This window comes from Leucoraja erinacea, chromosome 19 (genome assembly GCF_028641065.1).
Source record: "Leucoraja erinacea ecotype New England chromosome 19, Leri_hhj_1, whole genome shotgun sequence".
Lineage (NCBI taxonomy): Eukaryota > Metazoa > Chordata > Chondrichthyes > Rajiformes > Rajidae > Leucoraja > Leucoraja erinaceus.
This window is the reverse complement of record NC_073395.1, coordinates 23,416,405-23,432,912: the sequence shown is the minus strand read 5'-3', so window position 1 is coordinate 23,432,912 and position 16,508 is coordinate 23,416,405. Positions and strand designations below refer to the sequence as shown.

The following is a 16,508-nucleotide window of genomic DNA, read 5'->3' as shown; positions in this document are numbered from 1 at the left end:
AAATCCATGAAGTATGATATATGGTTTATTAATTGAGTGAGGTGTGATCACAATTGGATAGTGTCATCTTTTGATGCACACTTTGGTTTTCGTTTATCAGCAAAGCCCCCATTGCCATAATCTCCTCTCAGTGACTCGTTCCATATACCTGCCATGCTGTGTGAAAAACTTGTCTCTCAAATCCCCTTTACATCTTCGCTTCTTAGTTTAAACCTATGCCCCCTTTTAAAGTTTTAAACTTTATAAACCTCTATAAGGTCATCTCTCAGCACTTTGGAAAACAGTCCCAGCCTATCCAGCCTCTCATTATTACTCAAGCCCTCCAGTCCTGGCAACTTCCTTGTGAATATTTCCAAAGTTAACCATTCCCTTCCTATAGTGCAGCTACCAGAAGTGTACACAAGTGCTGTCTGACCAACAACTTGTACAACTTGAACATGATGTCCCAATGCTAGCATTCAATAATCCAACTGACAAAGGCAAGCAATCCATATGACTTCTACCTGTGTTGCCATTTTCAATGAACCATGTAATTGTACCCTATGTTTCGCTGTTCAACTACACAGTCAGGGTCTTTCCATTCAACCTATATGTCTTGCCTTGGTTTAACTTCCCAAAATACGTGACTTTGTACTCCTGGGAATTAAGTAGTTGGCACAAATACAGGAGAGCAGAAGTACAAGACGCGAGGGAGGAGAGTTAGAGAATCTGAGGAGAGAGCAGTTTTGTTTTGCACAGAGAATTGTTGTTGGAATCACACACAATTACTAGGTTTAAGAGGGATTTAGACAGATACACATAAATAGGCAAGGTATAGAAAAATAGGGTAGACAAAAATGCTGGAGAAACTCAGCGGGTGAGGCAGCATCTATGGATCGAAGGAAATAGGCAACGTTTCGGCACGAAGCGTTGCCTATTTTCTTCGCTCCATAGATGCTGCCTCACCCGCTGAGCTTTTCCAACATTTTTGTCTACCTTCGATGTTCCAGCATCTGCAGTTCCATTTTAAACATAGAAAAATAGGGTCCTATTTCGAACAAAAGGGATTACTGTAGCTGGGCAAAAAGGGCAGCAAGGACGTGGTGGGCAGAAGGGCCATTTCTGTGCACTAAGACTATTGTACCCGAACACCTATTGTATGCATTAAATGTATTTATTAGGGAACTCCCCACAGAACAGACTCAATAACCTTTATGGTTACAGTCTTACCAGCCAGTCATGTGGAAATCCCTGAAAAGCATTTTCTTGCCAAGTTCTTTGCGCTGCACTCTTCTGGAAAACTCTAGTTGAGTAAATTCATTCCCCAGTAAAAGTGGTTGCAAAAAGGCCTGTGGACATAAACGTAAAATAGAAAATGTGCAGGTTAAGTTAAAACTATCCCCAAAGTATTTTTGAGATCCGGTGCAATTCCAATTAAATCCAATTTCATTCTTGTACATTATAATACCAATGTATGCAAATCAGCCTTATTACTGATAAACCCATAGTTATGAAAGCATCAGACTTCATAAACCTAGGGTGAAGTGCCTCATTGTTGCTTGCTCCAAGATTACAAAGAACAAACATACAGTAAGCCACTAAATGTAATCAGGAACGTTAAAAACTAAAATTAGCTTGCATACAACAGATGGCGATGCCTTACAAGGAATTACTTCTACAATGTGCACACACTTACTACATTGCTGAGGGAGAAGGGGTTAAGTGATTAATATGGTGTTTCTTATGCAATTCCCCAACCTGATTGTTGCACATACAGGTGTGAATGAATTGTGCGACTTTTAATCAAAAATCAATTTTAAGCATTTGGCTAACAAATCTAGGAACTGAACCTTTTTAATACACATCACTGCCTCGTCCATTTCACATCTCAATACATACATATGCCAGGATTTCTCAACGACGAACCAAGTTTAACCCTAACCCTAACAACAGTGGTAGTAAATGGTGAAAACACATCTCAAGCAATGAGACCAGCACCAGAGGGGATGTGTCCCACTGCCCACAAACCACAACCTAACCCTAACAATTTTATCCCACTGCCCAATAAATGACAAACTGGCCCTAATCCTAAAAATATCTCATTGTCTGTCTCTACTGAGAGCATCCTTGGTCTGACTCATTTTCAGCCACACCACTGAGCCTTTGCCCTTAGCTTTATCAGCAATACAGGGTGCCTATGTCTTTAGTGCTGCCTCAGCCTCTCATTATTGATTAAGTTCAAAACCATAATCTATTTGGTAAAAAATGTTGCAATCATATTTCACAACTGGCAAAAAAATCCCAATCCTCAAAAACAGATAATTGGAGGCATCAAAAATCAATTCACTAGTCAAGGGTTAGAATAAAAATACGGCAAGAGTAAATAAAGAAAAAGTGGCAATGTTCTGATGTGTCAGTAAAATATAATTAAAATGTACTAATCTAATCATTTCACTGCTCCAAATAATAAGTAAAACAATAAATTTAACTTAACAATAGTATTTGGAGGTCCATATGATTTATAATAATACATCTATATCGGTCTGAAGAAAGGTCTCAACCCAAAACGTCATCCATTCCTTTTCTCCAGAGATGCTGCCTGACCCGCTGAGTTACCAGCATTTTATGTCTACCTTCAATTTAAACCAGCATCTGCAGTTCTTTCATATACATCTATAACAGATGTTGTCTATAAGACTTCACAGAGGCCTCTGACAAGGTCACAAGGAAGGATAGTGTGGAAGATTAGATTGCGTACATAGGCGGTTTGATGTTCGGAAGCAGAGGATGATGATGGAAGGTTGTTTATTGGGCTGGTGGCCTGTGGCCTGTGATGGGGCACAGGGATCAACACTGTTGTTCTTCATTTTTATTTATTATTTGGATGCGAATGTACAAGGCATGGTTAATAAGTTGTGTAGGAAGGAACTGCAGGTGCAGAACTGGAGAGGTCTCCACAGAGATGCTGCCAGTCCCACTTAGTTACTCCAGCATTTTGTATTTATCTATGGTTAATAAGTTTGCAGATGACACTAAAATAGGTGGTATTGTTGACAATGAAGAAGGTTAGTAATAATTCCAGCAGGATCGCAATCAGCTAGGTAAGTGGGCTGGAGAATGGCAATTGAAATTCAATTCAGATAAGTGCGAGGTATTGCATTTTGGAAAGTCAAACCATAGCAGGACTTTCATAGTGAACGGCAGGGCCCTGCGGAGTGTTATAGAACAGAGAAACCTAGGAGTATTAGTTCACAGTTTCCTGAAAGTGGCATCACAGGTGATGCAGAAGATATTCGGCACTTTGTTTTAATCAGTCAGCAGTGTGAATAAGAATTGGAGTGATGTTAAATTACCAAACTGTAGTAAGGGATTCAACATAGGACGAACAGGCCTTTTAACCCACAATGTCTATGCTGCACATGATGCCAAGTTGAACTAATCTCCTCTGCTTGCATGCGATCCATATCTCTCCATTCCCTGCATATCCAAATGCCTCTTAAATGCCACTATTGTTTCTGCTTTCACCACCACCCCTGGCAGCGAGAAATGTTGTGGTTTGATAATGGAACTAGAAATGAAGGAATGTAGAGATCTTAAAGAATTATACAGCCAGAAATAGTAACAGACATTGACAGAACGATGTTCCGGAGGCATTTACAATCAAGGTCGTGAATCTTAAAATAGCCAAGATATTAGACTTAGAATCGGTATCATAGATCCATAATCATTACACTATTAAAATACACATAGGCGGTACCAAGACCATTAAATTATTATATGAATAATTTTGTCTGACAGCGACAAAGAAAACAAAACACAGAATAGTGTAAGTCTGTGAGACTGCATCCTTGCCGACTGAGTGGCCAGACAAAGGATTGGGAGTGAGCCTGCTGCCATCTAGCTTCAGTCTTTTATTCATAAAGTTCAGAATGAACAGGTTTAAAATAACGCCCTCGACATTTGATTGTACAGTGATTTTTTTTCAATGAAGAAATTCAGCCAGCCAGTCTCTTCTGGTTGAGAATGACCCTTGCGACCCGGATGATATTTCCACATTAAGATCACACGGGGTGGTGTTATTCCACGTGCAACAATCTTTTTCCAAGTATAGCAGAACATTGTGGTCCAAATCACTGCAGGGCATTCGAAGATTCGAAGAGAACAAGGTATGAATTCCCCAGTGCTCACATTCTTAACGTCAGATTGGCCACCTCTCCGCCACAGTGAGTTGCCATAGATTCCCCACCTCCACAACCCCAGCCTACAATAGCCCCCTGCATTCCCCACTTGAGTCACAACTTCCACTTGTTGCCAGAATCTTGATTTCAGTTCTCCTGATCCCTAACCTCCCTCCTCCTTCTCTGGAATGGCAGCCACAAACTTCTTCCCTCCCTTTCCTTTTAATCCCCAGCCAATTCCCCATACAATATGTCTGAAGTGCTTCAAATCTTCAAATTACTCTTCGAGTGCTGTCTCTGATACCGAGAGATGGAAGCAACTAATTTGAAAATAGCCAGGCCCCCAAGCACTTTGTTTCTCTCTTACCAAGTACTGGAGTCGTTGTCTTTCTGACTCTGGCGTGAACTCTGAAGACATTGGAACGATTTCCCTATTTCGAATAATAATGGCCCTGAAATGGAAGAGTCAGAATATTAAAGGAGGATCTGCTGACCCACCGGGATTCATGATGTAGGTATAGGATGTAAAAATAGACTTGTGTGGGTAGAGAAAAGTGATGGAGAAACTCAGCGGGTGTGGCAACAGCTATAGAGTGAAGGAAATAGACAACGTTTCAGGCCGAAACCCTTCTTCAGACTGATGCAAGGTGGGGGGTGGGGGCGGGAAAGAAGCAGACTTGCGTGACCTTTAAATTCACACGATGATGCTTAGTTTTAATATTGTCACATGTACCAAGGTTTGTTCTGCATCCTATCAAATCAGATAATACAGTACTACACGCATATAGGATCAAGTCAAACAAAAACAACAGGTACAGCAAAGGGGGAAATACAGAGTGAAGAATATAGTTCTAGATTCTAGGAAACTCTCTGCCACAGAGGGTAGTTGAGGCCAGTTCATTGGGGGGAGTTAATGTGGCCCTTGTGGCTAAAGGGATCAGGGGGTATGGAGAGAAGGCAGGTACAGGATACTGAGTTGGATGATCAGCCATGATCATATTGAATGGCGGTGCAGGCTCGAGGGCCGAATAGCCTGCATCTATTTTCTATGTTCTATGTTTCTATGTTTCTATTTACAGGTAAAAAGGAGATATTAATGAGTAGAGTAATTGTATCACATGGTAGTAAATCTCTTGGAAGAGGATACAAAGAGCCACCCACTCACGCACCATCGTCATGGCTGCGGCATCTTCACATGCAATCAAAGTGAATACCATGGAGGTGTAAGGGTTTTAATAGCACCGTGAACATTCATCTCTATGGAGCTCAGTCAGCAGATTTTTCTATCCCAATGTTCGCATGCGGTAAATGAGGGAAATGGGCTGGAGTTTGGAAATCTAGAACAAGAGCAAAAACCGAGAAGGCTGGGAGAGCCCGTTGGTCAGGTGATATCCATGCAGTGAGAAACTGAGCAACATTTCATTAGGTTGCAGCATTTCCGTTTGTCCCATTGTCAGTTTTAAACTGGCCTGGCTAATTTAACTGTTTGCAGTTTTTTCTGTTGCAAACACTCTTGGTGTTGCTTGTTCACTTTAATTGCCATTTCATTCAGGCCCCGCATGCCATCACATTTCAGCCACTTTGGAGAGGCAAAGTTTATGAAAAATAAACAGAAAAACTGAGCTTCAGCCAAATTCAGACTGGTTGTGATCTTTAAAATGGCGGAGATGGCCCAAGTGCTCCCTACTGCTGTGCCTTCATCCTACCAAGGGCATAAAAGTCACTGTCACTCAGACAAGTATTTTACTAGGCGTTTTATCAGACCTCGAGATAGGACTGTAAATGATGCAATTAAGCATGACTGCGCCATTAGTCACTGGTCAGTTTTTAACATGATTTACTACTTAAACTGCATTCCAAAGGTTCACACAGTAAGACCTCCCCTGACAGTCACTGAATTGCCTTTTCATACCCTCTTGCTTCTGGAATGCAACCTACACAAAGCTCTCCAATATAAAATCATTCCCTCAGCCAAGAATTTATGTACTTGTGCTATTAATTTGACATTAAAGCAAGGGGGGAGAGCTAGCACAGTATAATTCACACCAAGTCACTCACAGTGCACACAAATGCAAAGACATTGTTATGAATTACAGTCAAGATTTTCACAAACCCCTCCTGTTTATGGTCACAATTCATTACCAAAATGAATAATGAAGCCAGAAGCTGACATTTAAAGTAATGAAATTAATCTAAGCAGCAGATTGGGGTTGCATCTTACTCTATGTGGAGGTGTAAAGGTGGGGTGGGGGAGGGGGGGACGACGACTCAGTAGCTGCCCATTATATATTTCTCCCTTTGACTTTAATGAGAAAAAAAACATTTGTAACTCAAGCTGTCAATTCACCAACTCTGACTTACTCTATCGCACAAAGTTAATATTAACCCCAGCATCTGCAAACATGTCTTAATCTTTATGGTAAATAGAAACAGTGATACGTATCTCAGAAGGCAATTATAATGCTGAACTATGCTATTTACCAGTGGGGAGATTGACAGTGTGTTAGTTAATCTAAAAGTCGATAATTAAACAACATTGCCAGATATCTGGTGTGAAATAGTGGTGGCAGTTATGCACTTGTTTTGGGATAAGAACTCAAATGAAAATTTAATTCAGTTCTTTCTATCTTCAGGAATGCTGTTATTTTGTTTCCTGCATAACTATGGATATGGAATATAGAATCTTACTGAACAACTTCAGCCGGTGTTCTTAGGTATGAAATCCACAATCAGGTGTATTTCACATCCAAGGGTATGCAGCCATGGAGGACAGCACAGTAGTGTAGCTTTAGACTTTAGAGCTATAGTGTGGAAACAGGCCCTTCGGTCCAGCAAGTCCGTGCCAACCAGCTACACTGGCAGTATCCTACACAAAAATAGGGACAATTTACAATTTTTACCAAAGTCAATTAACCTACAAACCTGTACGTCTTTTGAGTGTGGGAGAAAACTGGAGCACCTGGAGAAAACCCCTTGCAGTGACACGGAGAATGTACAAATTCTTTACAGAAAGCACCCGTAGTTAGGATCGAACCCAGGTTTCTGGTGCTGTAAAGGGCCTTTCCCACGGCGGGGACCTAATTTGCGAATTTAGAAGAGTTTGCGCTCGACTCAAACTTGCAGCATGGTCGACACGTGGCCCTAGAAGGTCACTGGAACTCTCCTTCATGCTCGAGGGAAGTTACCGCAAACTCGTGGCCTCAGTTTGGTCAAGGAAACATTTTCAGCATGCTGAAAAATTTTCCGCAAGTAAAAATTGGTCGGCATGGTTTTTTTGAACTCGTAGTGCGGTGGAGTGGGGTCGCTATGTAGTTATAGGCAGTCGAGGTAGCCGTAGGCAATCTCCTTTGCTGACTGGGCATTTTAATTGGCTCATTGGAGTTTTCAGAACCAAGGAAAACCGACCAGTAATTTTAAATGCCCGCTAAACTTTCTTAAAAGTTGCCTGGTGTGTGTGTGTGTGTGTGTGTGTGTGTGTGTGTGTGTGTGTGTGTGTGTGTGTGTGTGTGTGTGTGTGTGTGTGTGTGTGTGTGTGTGTGTGTGTGTGTGTGTGTGTGTGTGTGTGTGTGTGTGTGTGTGTGTGTGTGTGTGTGTGTGTGTGTGTGGGCCAGATGCAGGTAGAATGTTGATTAAATGATTCATTAAAAGGATATCATCACCAAACGATGATCACACTCTCTTATACTGCACAGAAGCATCAGTGAGATTTTTATACTCAAGTCTCTGGAGAAAGTCTGAACCATCTGATTCAAAGGGGAGGTTCCCACATTTGAGTCTGATATCAAACACAGCCTTTAGTGAGCAATATGGTCTTGCTTGAAACCTTCACCTCACATTTACTCTTAGAGAAACACGACTTGCCAAGTTGATCTTACCTGCTATCCCCTGCATTTGCAACGTAAAGCTTGCCCATCAGAAATATCACAACCAAGGAAGTGCATCCACCTGAGATATTGTAAACGCTTCTCTCTTGTTCAATTTGAGTGTCCTGCAAACAGCAGTAAGAATGAGACATAAACAACAGTATTCAATAGTCACAGGAACTTCTGGCACTCTCTAAGAGGAAGGAAGTGTATGAAGGTGAGTGCAAACAACCTTTATTACTCGTGTATGCACGGACATCCACGTACTGTATTCCATTGACTTCAATGACACAAGAAATGCATACAAATTGCTGACAATTCAATAAGTGCTTGGTAATGCCAACCAATGATGAAGTATAACAAGTCTTCAACCACCTGTCCATCAAATTTTCCAAGAACCTTAAAAACATTTAATAAGGAGATGTGCTGATTTAGCAAGTTTTTGCCATCTCATAATAAATGTGGTGAACCCTGGGGGCGATGGAGTTAGTATTGGATAATGGAGCTTGAATGTTTAATTACATGATAGAAAGTTATGAAAATTGGCTCAAATAACAGACTATAAACTGCTTGTGGTGTTAGAAATCTGACGTGCCCAGTTGATCCTACCTGCTATCGCCAGCATTTGCAACATAAAATTTGTCGATCAGAAATACCACAAACAAGGAAATGGGTTAAAATATCATTAGAGTTTAGCAAACACAAGTACACAAGCCACAAAGGGTCATTCATTTGCTTGCTTCAGCCCCCAGTGTGTAACTCTATACAGTTCATTAACCTCTTGGAAAATTACGTGATCACCTTCAACGATTTGGGGTTGTTAGCATTTTTGTCCCCCTTTATAGAAATATCCAGCTGTTAGTCAATGAAGTGATGTTACTTCAAGATGTAATTTTGTGCGTTTAATCTCAATGCATGATTTTCATTCTCACTGCCTATAGAGGATTGATATTTGTATAAATCTGATAAATTAATTTTTGCATATCAATTTCTACTCTCCACAATATTGACCATAACTGAAAGGCTCAATGCCCTATAGTTTTCTAGCTTATACCTTTAGCTCTTCAATAATGGACACACCATTTACCAAACTGGAACCTTCTGCACATTGTGTCGTTTTTGATTGAAAGGCCCCTCAGCCACCGAGTCCATGGCGACCATTCGTTCCACTAGTTCTATGCTATCTCACTTTGGCATTCACTACCTATACTAGGGGACATTTTGCAGATGCCAATTAACCTACAAAGCTGCATGCTTTGGGATGCGAGAGGAAACTGGAACACACTTATACCTCTTCCTTAGACATGAATTGGGTCCCACGTTCACCATTTACTGAAGTAAAATATAAAGCACATCTATAACTCTCACATACAAACTGGTTCCATTCTTACCTATTTTGGTTACTTAACTCGTGACAGTGGTGCATTTACAGTAGTTAAAATGGTGAACGTGATATTGGAGGGAGCTGAAACTCATGGATAGGGGGATGAGTTTTAAGAAGAGTCTGGCAGATGGAAAGGAGTTTAAGAGCTGCAGAGGTTCATGGAATTCGAGGGACGAATGGTAAAACCATCAGTGGAGAGGCAGGGGGTGTGAATAGAAAGAGAAGAATTCTCGGACTTAAAGATTTGGTGGGAAATGGTTTGAAGAGAAAGAAAGGAAATGGAATGTCAAATTTCAGAAGAGGGGCCAGGAACCATTCTGCAAGGAGAGTTGTGAAGGGTGAATGGAACTGGATACAATATGGGAAATAGCAGCAAGTTTGTAAGCGACAAGGCTTACAGAGGGACGCTATCAGGGTGGTGTTGGACTGTTTGAAATGACGGAGCATTTTATTTTCTATTCACTTTTTCAAAGCCTTTGTGTTGCTTTCTCAGTCAACTCCAAGTCATCATTGTATAGGAACAATTGAAACCATTGTTTAGGAAGGAACTGCAGATGCTGGTTTATACTGAAGATAAACACAAACTGATGGAGTAACACAGTGGATCAGGCAGCATTTCTGGAAAAAAGGTATAGGTGCCATTTTGGGTCGGAACCCTTCTTCAGACCCCTTGGTCACCTATTTTCTCCAGAAATGCTGCCCGACCCGTTGAGTTACTCCAGCATGTTATGTCTATTCCAAGTCATCATTGATGTTTCATTAAGATCCATTTTGATTTTTTGATTTTTTTCTGCATTATTCGCCACATTAATTTTTAATCATAATCATACTTTATTAGCCAAGTATGTTTTGCAACATACGAGGAATTTGATTTGCCATACAGTCATACCAATAAAAAGCAACAAAACACACAAATTACATTTTAACATAAACATCCACCACAGTGACTCCTCCGCATTCCTCACTGTGATGGAAGGTGAAAAAAAAGTTAAATCTCTTCCCTTCTTTGTTCTCCTGCAGTCGGGGGCCTCGAGCCTTCCGTTGATGGGGCGATCTTGGAAAAAAAGTTTTCCCGACCCCCCCCACATAAAACAAACCAGAGATCGTTAACATAAACGTTTAAAACACACAAAAAATAGAACAAAAAAACGACGAAAAGACAGACAAACTGTTGGCGAGGCTGCCATCGTGGCGCCACCCGGTGGTCAAAATGTGACCTACACCAGTCCAACACCACCCTGATAGTGCCACCTGGTGGTCAATTATCTTGCATTATTCTTTAGAACATCAATTCACTTTAACAAGACCACAAAAAAACAGAAGCAGAATTTTGTTCCTCACAGCCAGTCAAGCTTCCTCAACTCCATTTTCTTGTTCTATACTCATATCCCTTTCAATGAATATTGACAAATTCATTGAATTCTATTTGAATTATGACCCCTCCTTATTTCAAGATTGTGCCTTTCCCCCACCACAGTTCTAGATTTCTCAGACATAAGAGAAATATCCTTACTGCATGGAGACACAGGTCAAGTGTTTTGAATCCTGAGCAAAACAGTGGGTCAGGAAGCATCTGTAGAGAACATGGATAGGAGACATTTCTGGTCGGAATCCTTCTTTAGACTGACCATGGCTTGTTTAATGGTATTGAGCTTCACCACATTGCAGCTGCTTTAAGAGCAGCCCCTTTTCTACATGAAATACCTCTTGCAAACACATTTACCTGTCTACTGAAGAAGGGTCCTGACCCGAAATGCACCTGTCGATGTGTTCCAGAGATGCTGCCTGACCCGCTGTTTTGCTCAGGATACACCAAGCCTCTCAGCATTGCTCTCATGGATATTCCTGCCTCAGCAAGTGTGACTAGAATATTGCTGACAGGAGGTGGTTTCATTGATTTCAAAATAATAATCAGTCCAAAAATGGTATTTGGGATGGAGTTATCATGTTGAACTCGCTGGATGGCACTTTTGTTTAAGTCCAGCATTGGATCATCAGACCATTTGTTCAAGGTACTCTCTATTCAGTAAATTATGATATGTATATTCAGAACATTATCCTCCCAGTGTCACCGAGGCAGATCAGGCCAATGTGCACCAAACTAGCAATTTACAACGGATGTAATTTCATTTCATGAAATCAGAATTAGCATAACGTCCAGCTTTTGCAATGAATATAAAAGGGTTGCCTCAGGTATGAACCAAATCACCATAACTTGCTGATTAACTGTATTAAAATGGAATGGAAGCTACACTTTTTATTACCCCTGAGCAGCAATAATCAGTTCAATGCATTCAAGATTGTATAGGTGAACCTAGCAAGATTCGACTTACGGAACTGCTTGAAGTAAGACAGACCTACCTGTATTTCTTCAGAACAAAGCAAAAGTACTGTGGATACTTTTGAAAGCATGAAATACCTTTATGGTGTGTAGTCACTGTTGCAATATAAAGAACGTCAAAGGCAATTTGCACACTGCATCCCCCCCACATCCAGCAAATCAGTAATAACACAATAATCTGCCCTTGTAATGTTGATGGATAAATATTAAAATCTGCACATGGTTTGTGATCAGATAAATATTTCCAACCTTTCCTGTTTACCTACTGTGGTTTTTTTTAATTGCCTGCCAATTTTCTAAGTTATTGCCTTTAAACATTGACTCTTGTTTCTCTCTCCACAGGCATCACCTTTTCCCGGCATTTTCTGTCTTTATTCATATAGACATAATGTCTTTATTCATAACCTCTTTAATGTTCTTCTAACACCTTTAATGGTTTTGTGCTATTTGTACTCCAAGAAATGTTGCTTGTTTGAGCACTTTCTCTGCACGACCTCATGAGGGAGCTGAAATCATGTATTTAGAAAAAGGATAACAAAATTATTTTAGTTCGACTCTGAAATTTATCCCAAGCTAGTCACCTGGTGTTAGGAGTTAAAATTAACGTCCGAGAGAAATCAGTGAATGAAGCAATATTCGGGGCGGCACAATGGCTCAGCAGTAGAGTTGTTACCTCATAGCACCAGAGACCCACATTCGATCCTAACTATGGATGTTGTCTATAAGGAGATTGTACATTCTCCATGTAACCATGTGGGTTTTCGCTCGGTACTCCGGTTTCCTCCCACACTCCAAAGATGTACTGGTGTGTAGGTTAATTGGCTTCGGTAAGAATTATAAATTGTCCCTAATGTGTGGGATAGTGCTAGTGTATGGGGGAATTGCTGGTGGGTGCAGACTCGGTGGGCCTGTTTGCGCACTGTATCTCTAAACTAAACTAAACCATGGAGGCAAAGAACTGAAGCAGCGCCTCAACACAAAACATCGCCCATCTCTTTACGTCCACAGAAGGTGCTTGATCCAGTGAGTTTTTCCAGTCGTCCAGATTGCAGTCTCCTGTATCTCTTTGATATTAGGCATGGTCTGAAGAAGGATCCTGACCCGAAACATCACCTATCCATCTGAGAATCCCAAAATCCTTGGGCGCCGCGCGCTCCTGGGGCGCCGCCCGCTATCGTGCGTCACTGCCTGCGCCACCACATGCCATACGTGCGTCGTGCGGCGTGACGCGTAAATGATGGCAACGAAATGACGCCCAAGTGGGAACTTAACCTGCTGAGTTACTCCAGCACTTTGTGTCTTTTGTTTGAAGACAGGTTTAATTGGCAACAACCTTGTGTGATTCAGATGGTCGTGAGTTCAGGCCTTATTTCAGACAGCATAATCAGACTGATGCTCATATTTGGTGCCATATTTTAAATGAGGTGTTAAAGATGTGGCAAGTAAATGCAAAGCATCCGACATTACATCAACGCATGCTGTCCCTGACGAGATTATGGCACGTTTTTTGCTAAAGTAAAAAAAATCTAGGTTGGATTTCACCATTTTTTTGGTGCTCTATCTAAAATTTATACTATGTACAGTGCCAATGTACCATCAGATCCACTGCAATATGATGAAATAAGGAGCAAATGCACATAAAGTAACTTCTTTGCAACCCCCAGGTCTTTGTTGCACCGATTAATGGGAAGGACATCAGATTGCTGCATCGTAGATGGACTGGTGCCCGTTATTGCCGATTGTCCGCTATAACTGAGTAATAAATGATCACTGTGTAAGTACATACCTTTAGAAAGGTGATACGGGGACATTTCTTTAGTCAGAGAGTGGTGAATCTGTGGAATTCATTGCTACAGACGACTGTGAAAGCCATTTTTAAAGCGGAGATTGACAGGTTCCTGATAAGTACGTGTGTGTATTGTTATGGGGAGAAGGCCGGATAATGGGGATGAGAGGGAAAGTTAGATCAGCCATGATTGGATAGTGGAGTAGACTCGATGGGCTGGATGGCCTAATTCTGCTCCTATGACTTATCAAGTAGTGGAAGCAAACAACTGCATTGCTGGTTAATGCACAAAATGACACAAAGTGTTTAAGTAACTCAGCGGATCAGGCAGCTTCTCAGGAGAACATGGATAGGTGATGTTTTGGGACCAGACCCTTCTTCAGACTCTCAGTCTAGAACTGGGCCTGGAATCCGGCTTGCTGACGGCGGGGGAGAGGCGAGGATTGGCGGAGTCCATGGTCGCAGACGGCTGGTGGCTGTAGTGCAGGTGAGGGTCGGCAGTAGCAGTTACAAGCAGGGCAGGGAAGCGGCCAGTGAGACATTGCGGGCAGGAGGTGGCATCGGCAGCCGGGCCTGGCGGTGAAGGTTGGTCGCTCCATCTGCTATAACCAAAATCCGTTATAAAGAGGTCCATTAAAATGAGAGTTTACTGTAGTTTAGTTTGGGGCTACACCATGGTAACAGGCCCTTTGGCCAACAAATCCACAGCGATCACCCATTCACATTAGTTCTATGTTATCCCACTTTCTCATCCACTCCCTACACGAGGGGCAGTTTACAGAGGTCAATTATCCTACAAACTGGCACGTCTTTGGGATGTGGGATAAAACGGGAGCACACGGAGGAAACCCACACGATCACGGGAAAATGTGCAAACTCCACACAGAAAGCGCCCGAGGTCGGTATCGAACCTGCATCTATGGCGCTGTAAGGCAGCAGCTCTACCAGTGTTACCTTAAAAACAAAGACAAAGGCATTAAATCCAAAAGATACAAAGAATGTTACAATTCGTCGCAATATGCCGCAGAGAATTCTCAATGGAATTTGCTGGTCTATTGAAGATATTTTGTGAACCACACTTTAAATGACCATCATGAACTTACCATTTCTTTAAAAGCATTTTCCATTGCTCCAATAACCAAACCCTCATGTGCAATTTTCTTCTCGATAAAGAAGCGGGTGGGAGGGCTGCACGGTGACCCCGGGGTCCCCATTGACCCCCGCAGCGAGGCCGCTCTGGTTAACGTCCTTGTGTTGGTCACCACCTCCGGCTCATCGTTGAGGCAGGTCGGGGGCAGAACCGCTGAGTTGCGCAGCACGCCCATCACCTCTTGAAGATGCTCCGCGATCTTGTGATGGAGGACTTTGGAGGCCACAATGGCAGCGCCAGCTCCTGCATGCCCATCAAATAGAGCCCAGTAGTTAAATGACATCCCCTCCGACTCCTAGATAAAGAAAGCACACCATAGATATCCTCAGCGATACATCTCACATTCGAGTGAAACAAGAACCCGTAGATGCTGCTTTAAAGTCTGAAGAAGGGCCCCGACCCAAAAACGTCACCCGTCCTTTTTCTCCAGAGATGCTGCCTGACCCGCTGAGTTACTCCAGCACTTTGTGTCTATTTCCCGTATGTGCTGCCAGACAAGTGGAAATTATTCCATAATCTATGACCCGAAGCTCTTGAAACCCCGGTACTGAGAGGGAGCAGCTAGAGAGGTCAGGTACGAGGAGCAAGGATTGGAAGGAGGGTGAACCGGGGTAATGCCTCCAGTGCCGTCAAGCTTGGCTGCAGGAGGCTCGCTGGGACACAAAGATGGCCAGGCGAGGAGAGGGGCATTGGTTCGCGGTCCGATCCTGTCGAAGGTGACGGAGGTAGACAGAGCGCGCGGGACTTTGGAAATGGCGCCAAAACATGGCAGCGTCTGCAAGTGTAAATATGCAAAAAGGATTTCACTGTGCAGTTGCACATGACAAACAATGCAACATTGAACCACAAACAAAGACACAAGGTGCTGGAGTAACTCAGCGGATCAGGCAGCATCCCTGGACAACATGCACAGGTGACATTTCAGGTCGGGACCCTTCTTCAGTCCCATTCAAACACACACAATCTATACCGTCTTGTGTGATCTGCATTGCCGGAGAATGTACTAACTGTGCCTTAAATTGACAATTGATGCCAACAACGATGGAATCGAGAGATCAACAAAGCAAAAGACAATTAAACCCATACATGACGACACCATCACTTCGCTGGAAATATCCAGCTACTGCTCCACACTCACTCTTCCTGTCTAACCCTTCATTTATTTCCCAGTTGAGTGGCACAGGATTTCAGTGGTGTACTTACATCTTCAAAAGTCACCATGTTAATTATCATTCAACGTTCCAGTGCTTCTTGCATTTATATAGCTAATTTAATATTTTGCTCGACACAAGGTTGGCACAGAGTTAGAGCGGCACAATGGCGCAGCGGTAGAGTTTCTGCCTTAGACTATGGTGCTGTCTGTACGTAGTTTGTACGTTCTCCCTGTGACCGCGTGGGTTTTCTCCGGGTGCTCTGGTTTCCTCCCACACTCCAAAAATGTACAGGTCTGTAGATTAATTGGCTTCAGAAAAATTGTAAATTGACCCAAGTGCGTAAGATAGTGCTGGTGACGGGGGTCGCAGGTCGGCACGGACTCGCTGGGCCAAAGGGCCTCTTTCCGCACTGCATCTCTAAAGTCTTATATAGCCTTTTTAACATTTTGAAGTTGACACAAGGTTGCAGGGAGAGCTGATAGAAATATATTAAATGATTGTAGCCAGAGATACGATAGACAATCAGAACACATTTCCCCAGGATGGGAAAAAAATCAAATACTAGAAGGCATAGCTTTAAGGTGAGAAGGGCAAAGTTCAAAGCAGACATGTGGGACAAGTGTTTTATCCCCCACACAGTGGGTGCCTGGAACGTACTGCCAGGGATTGTGGT

General features: G+C 42.4%; 1 protein-coding gene across 1 annotated transcript in view; it reads right to left on the bottom strand.

Annotated features, from left to right (window-relative positions):
• Nucleotides 1-16,508, bottom strand: part of ppm1h (protein phosphatase, Mg2+/Mn2+ dependent, 1H) — a 105,436-nt gene that overhangs the window by 20,783 nt on the left and 68,145 nt on the right. The window contains exons 3-6 of the mRNA XM_055650666.1: nucleotides 14,635-14,976; nucleotides 8,033-8,145; nucleotides 4,525-4,609; nucleotides 1,210-1,328 (exon numbers count right to left, since the gene is read on the bottom strand). Coding sequence (XP_055506641.1) covers nucleotides 1,210-1,328; nucleotides 4,525-4,609; nucleotides 8,033-8,145; nucleotides 14,635-14,976 — 659 coding nt within the window. The remainder of the gene's footprint in view (nucleotides 1-1,209; nucleotides 1,329-4,524; nucleotides 4,610-8,032; nucleotides 8,146-14,634; nucleotides 14,977-16,508) is intronic.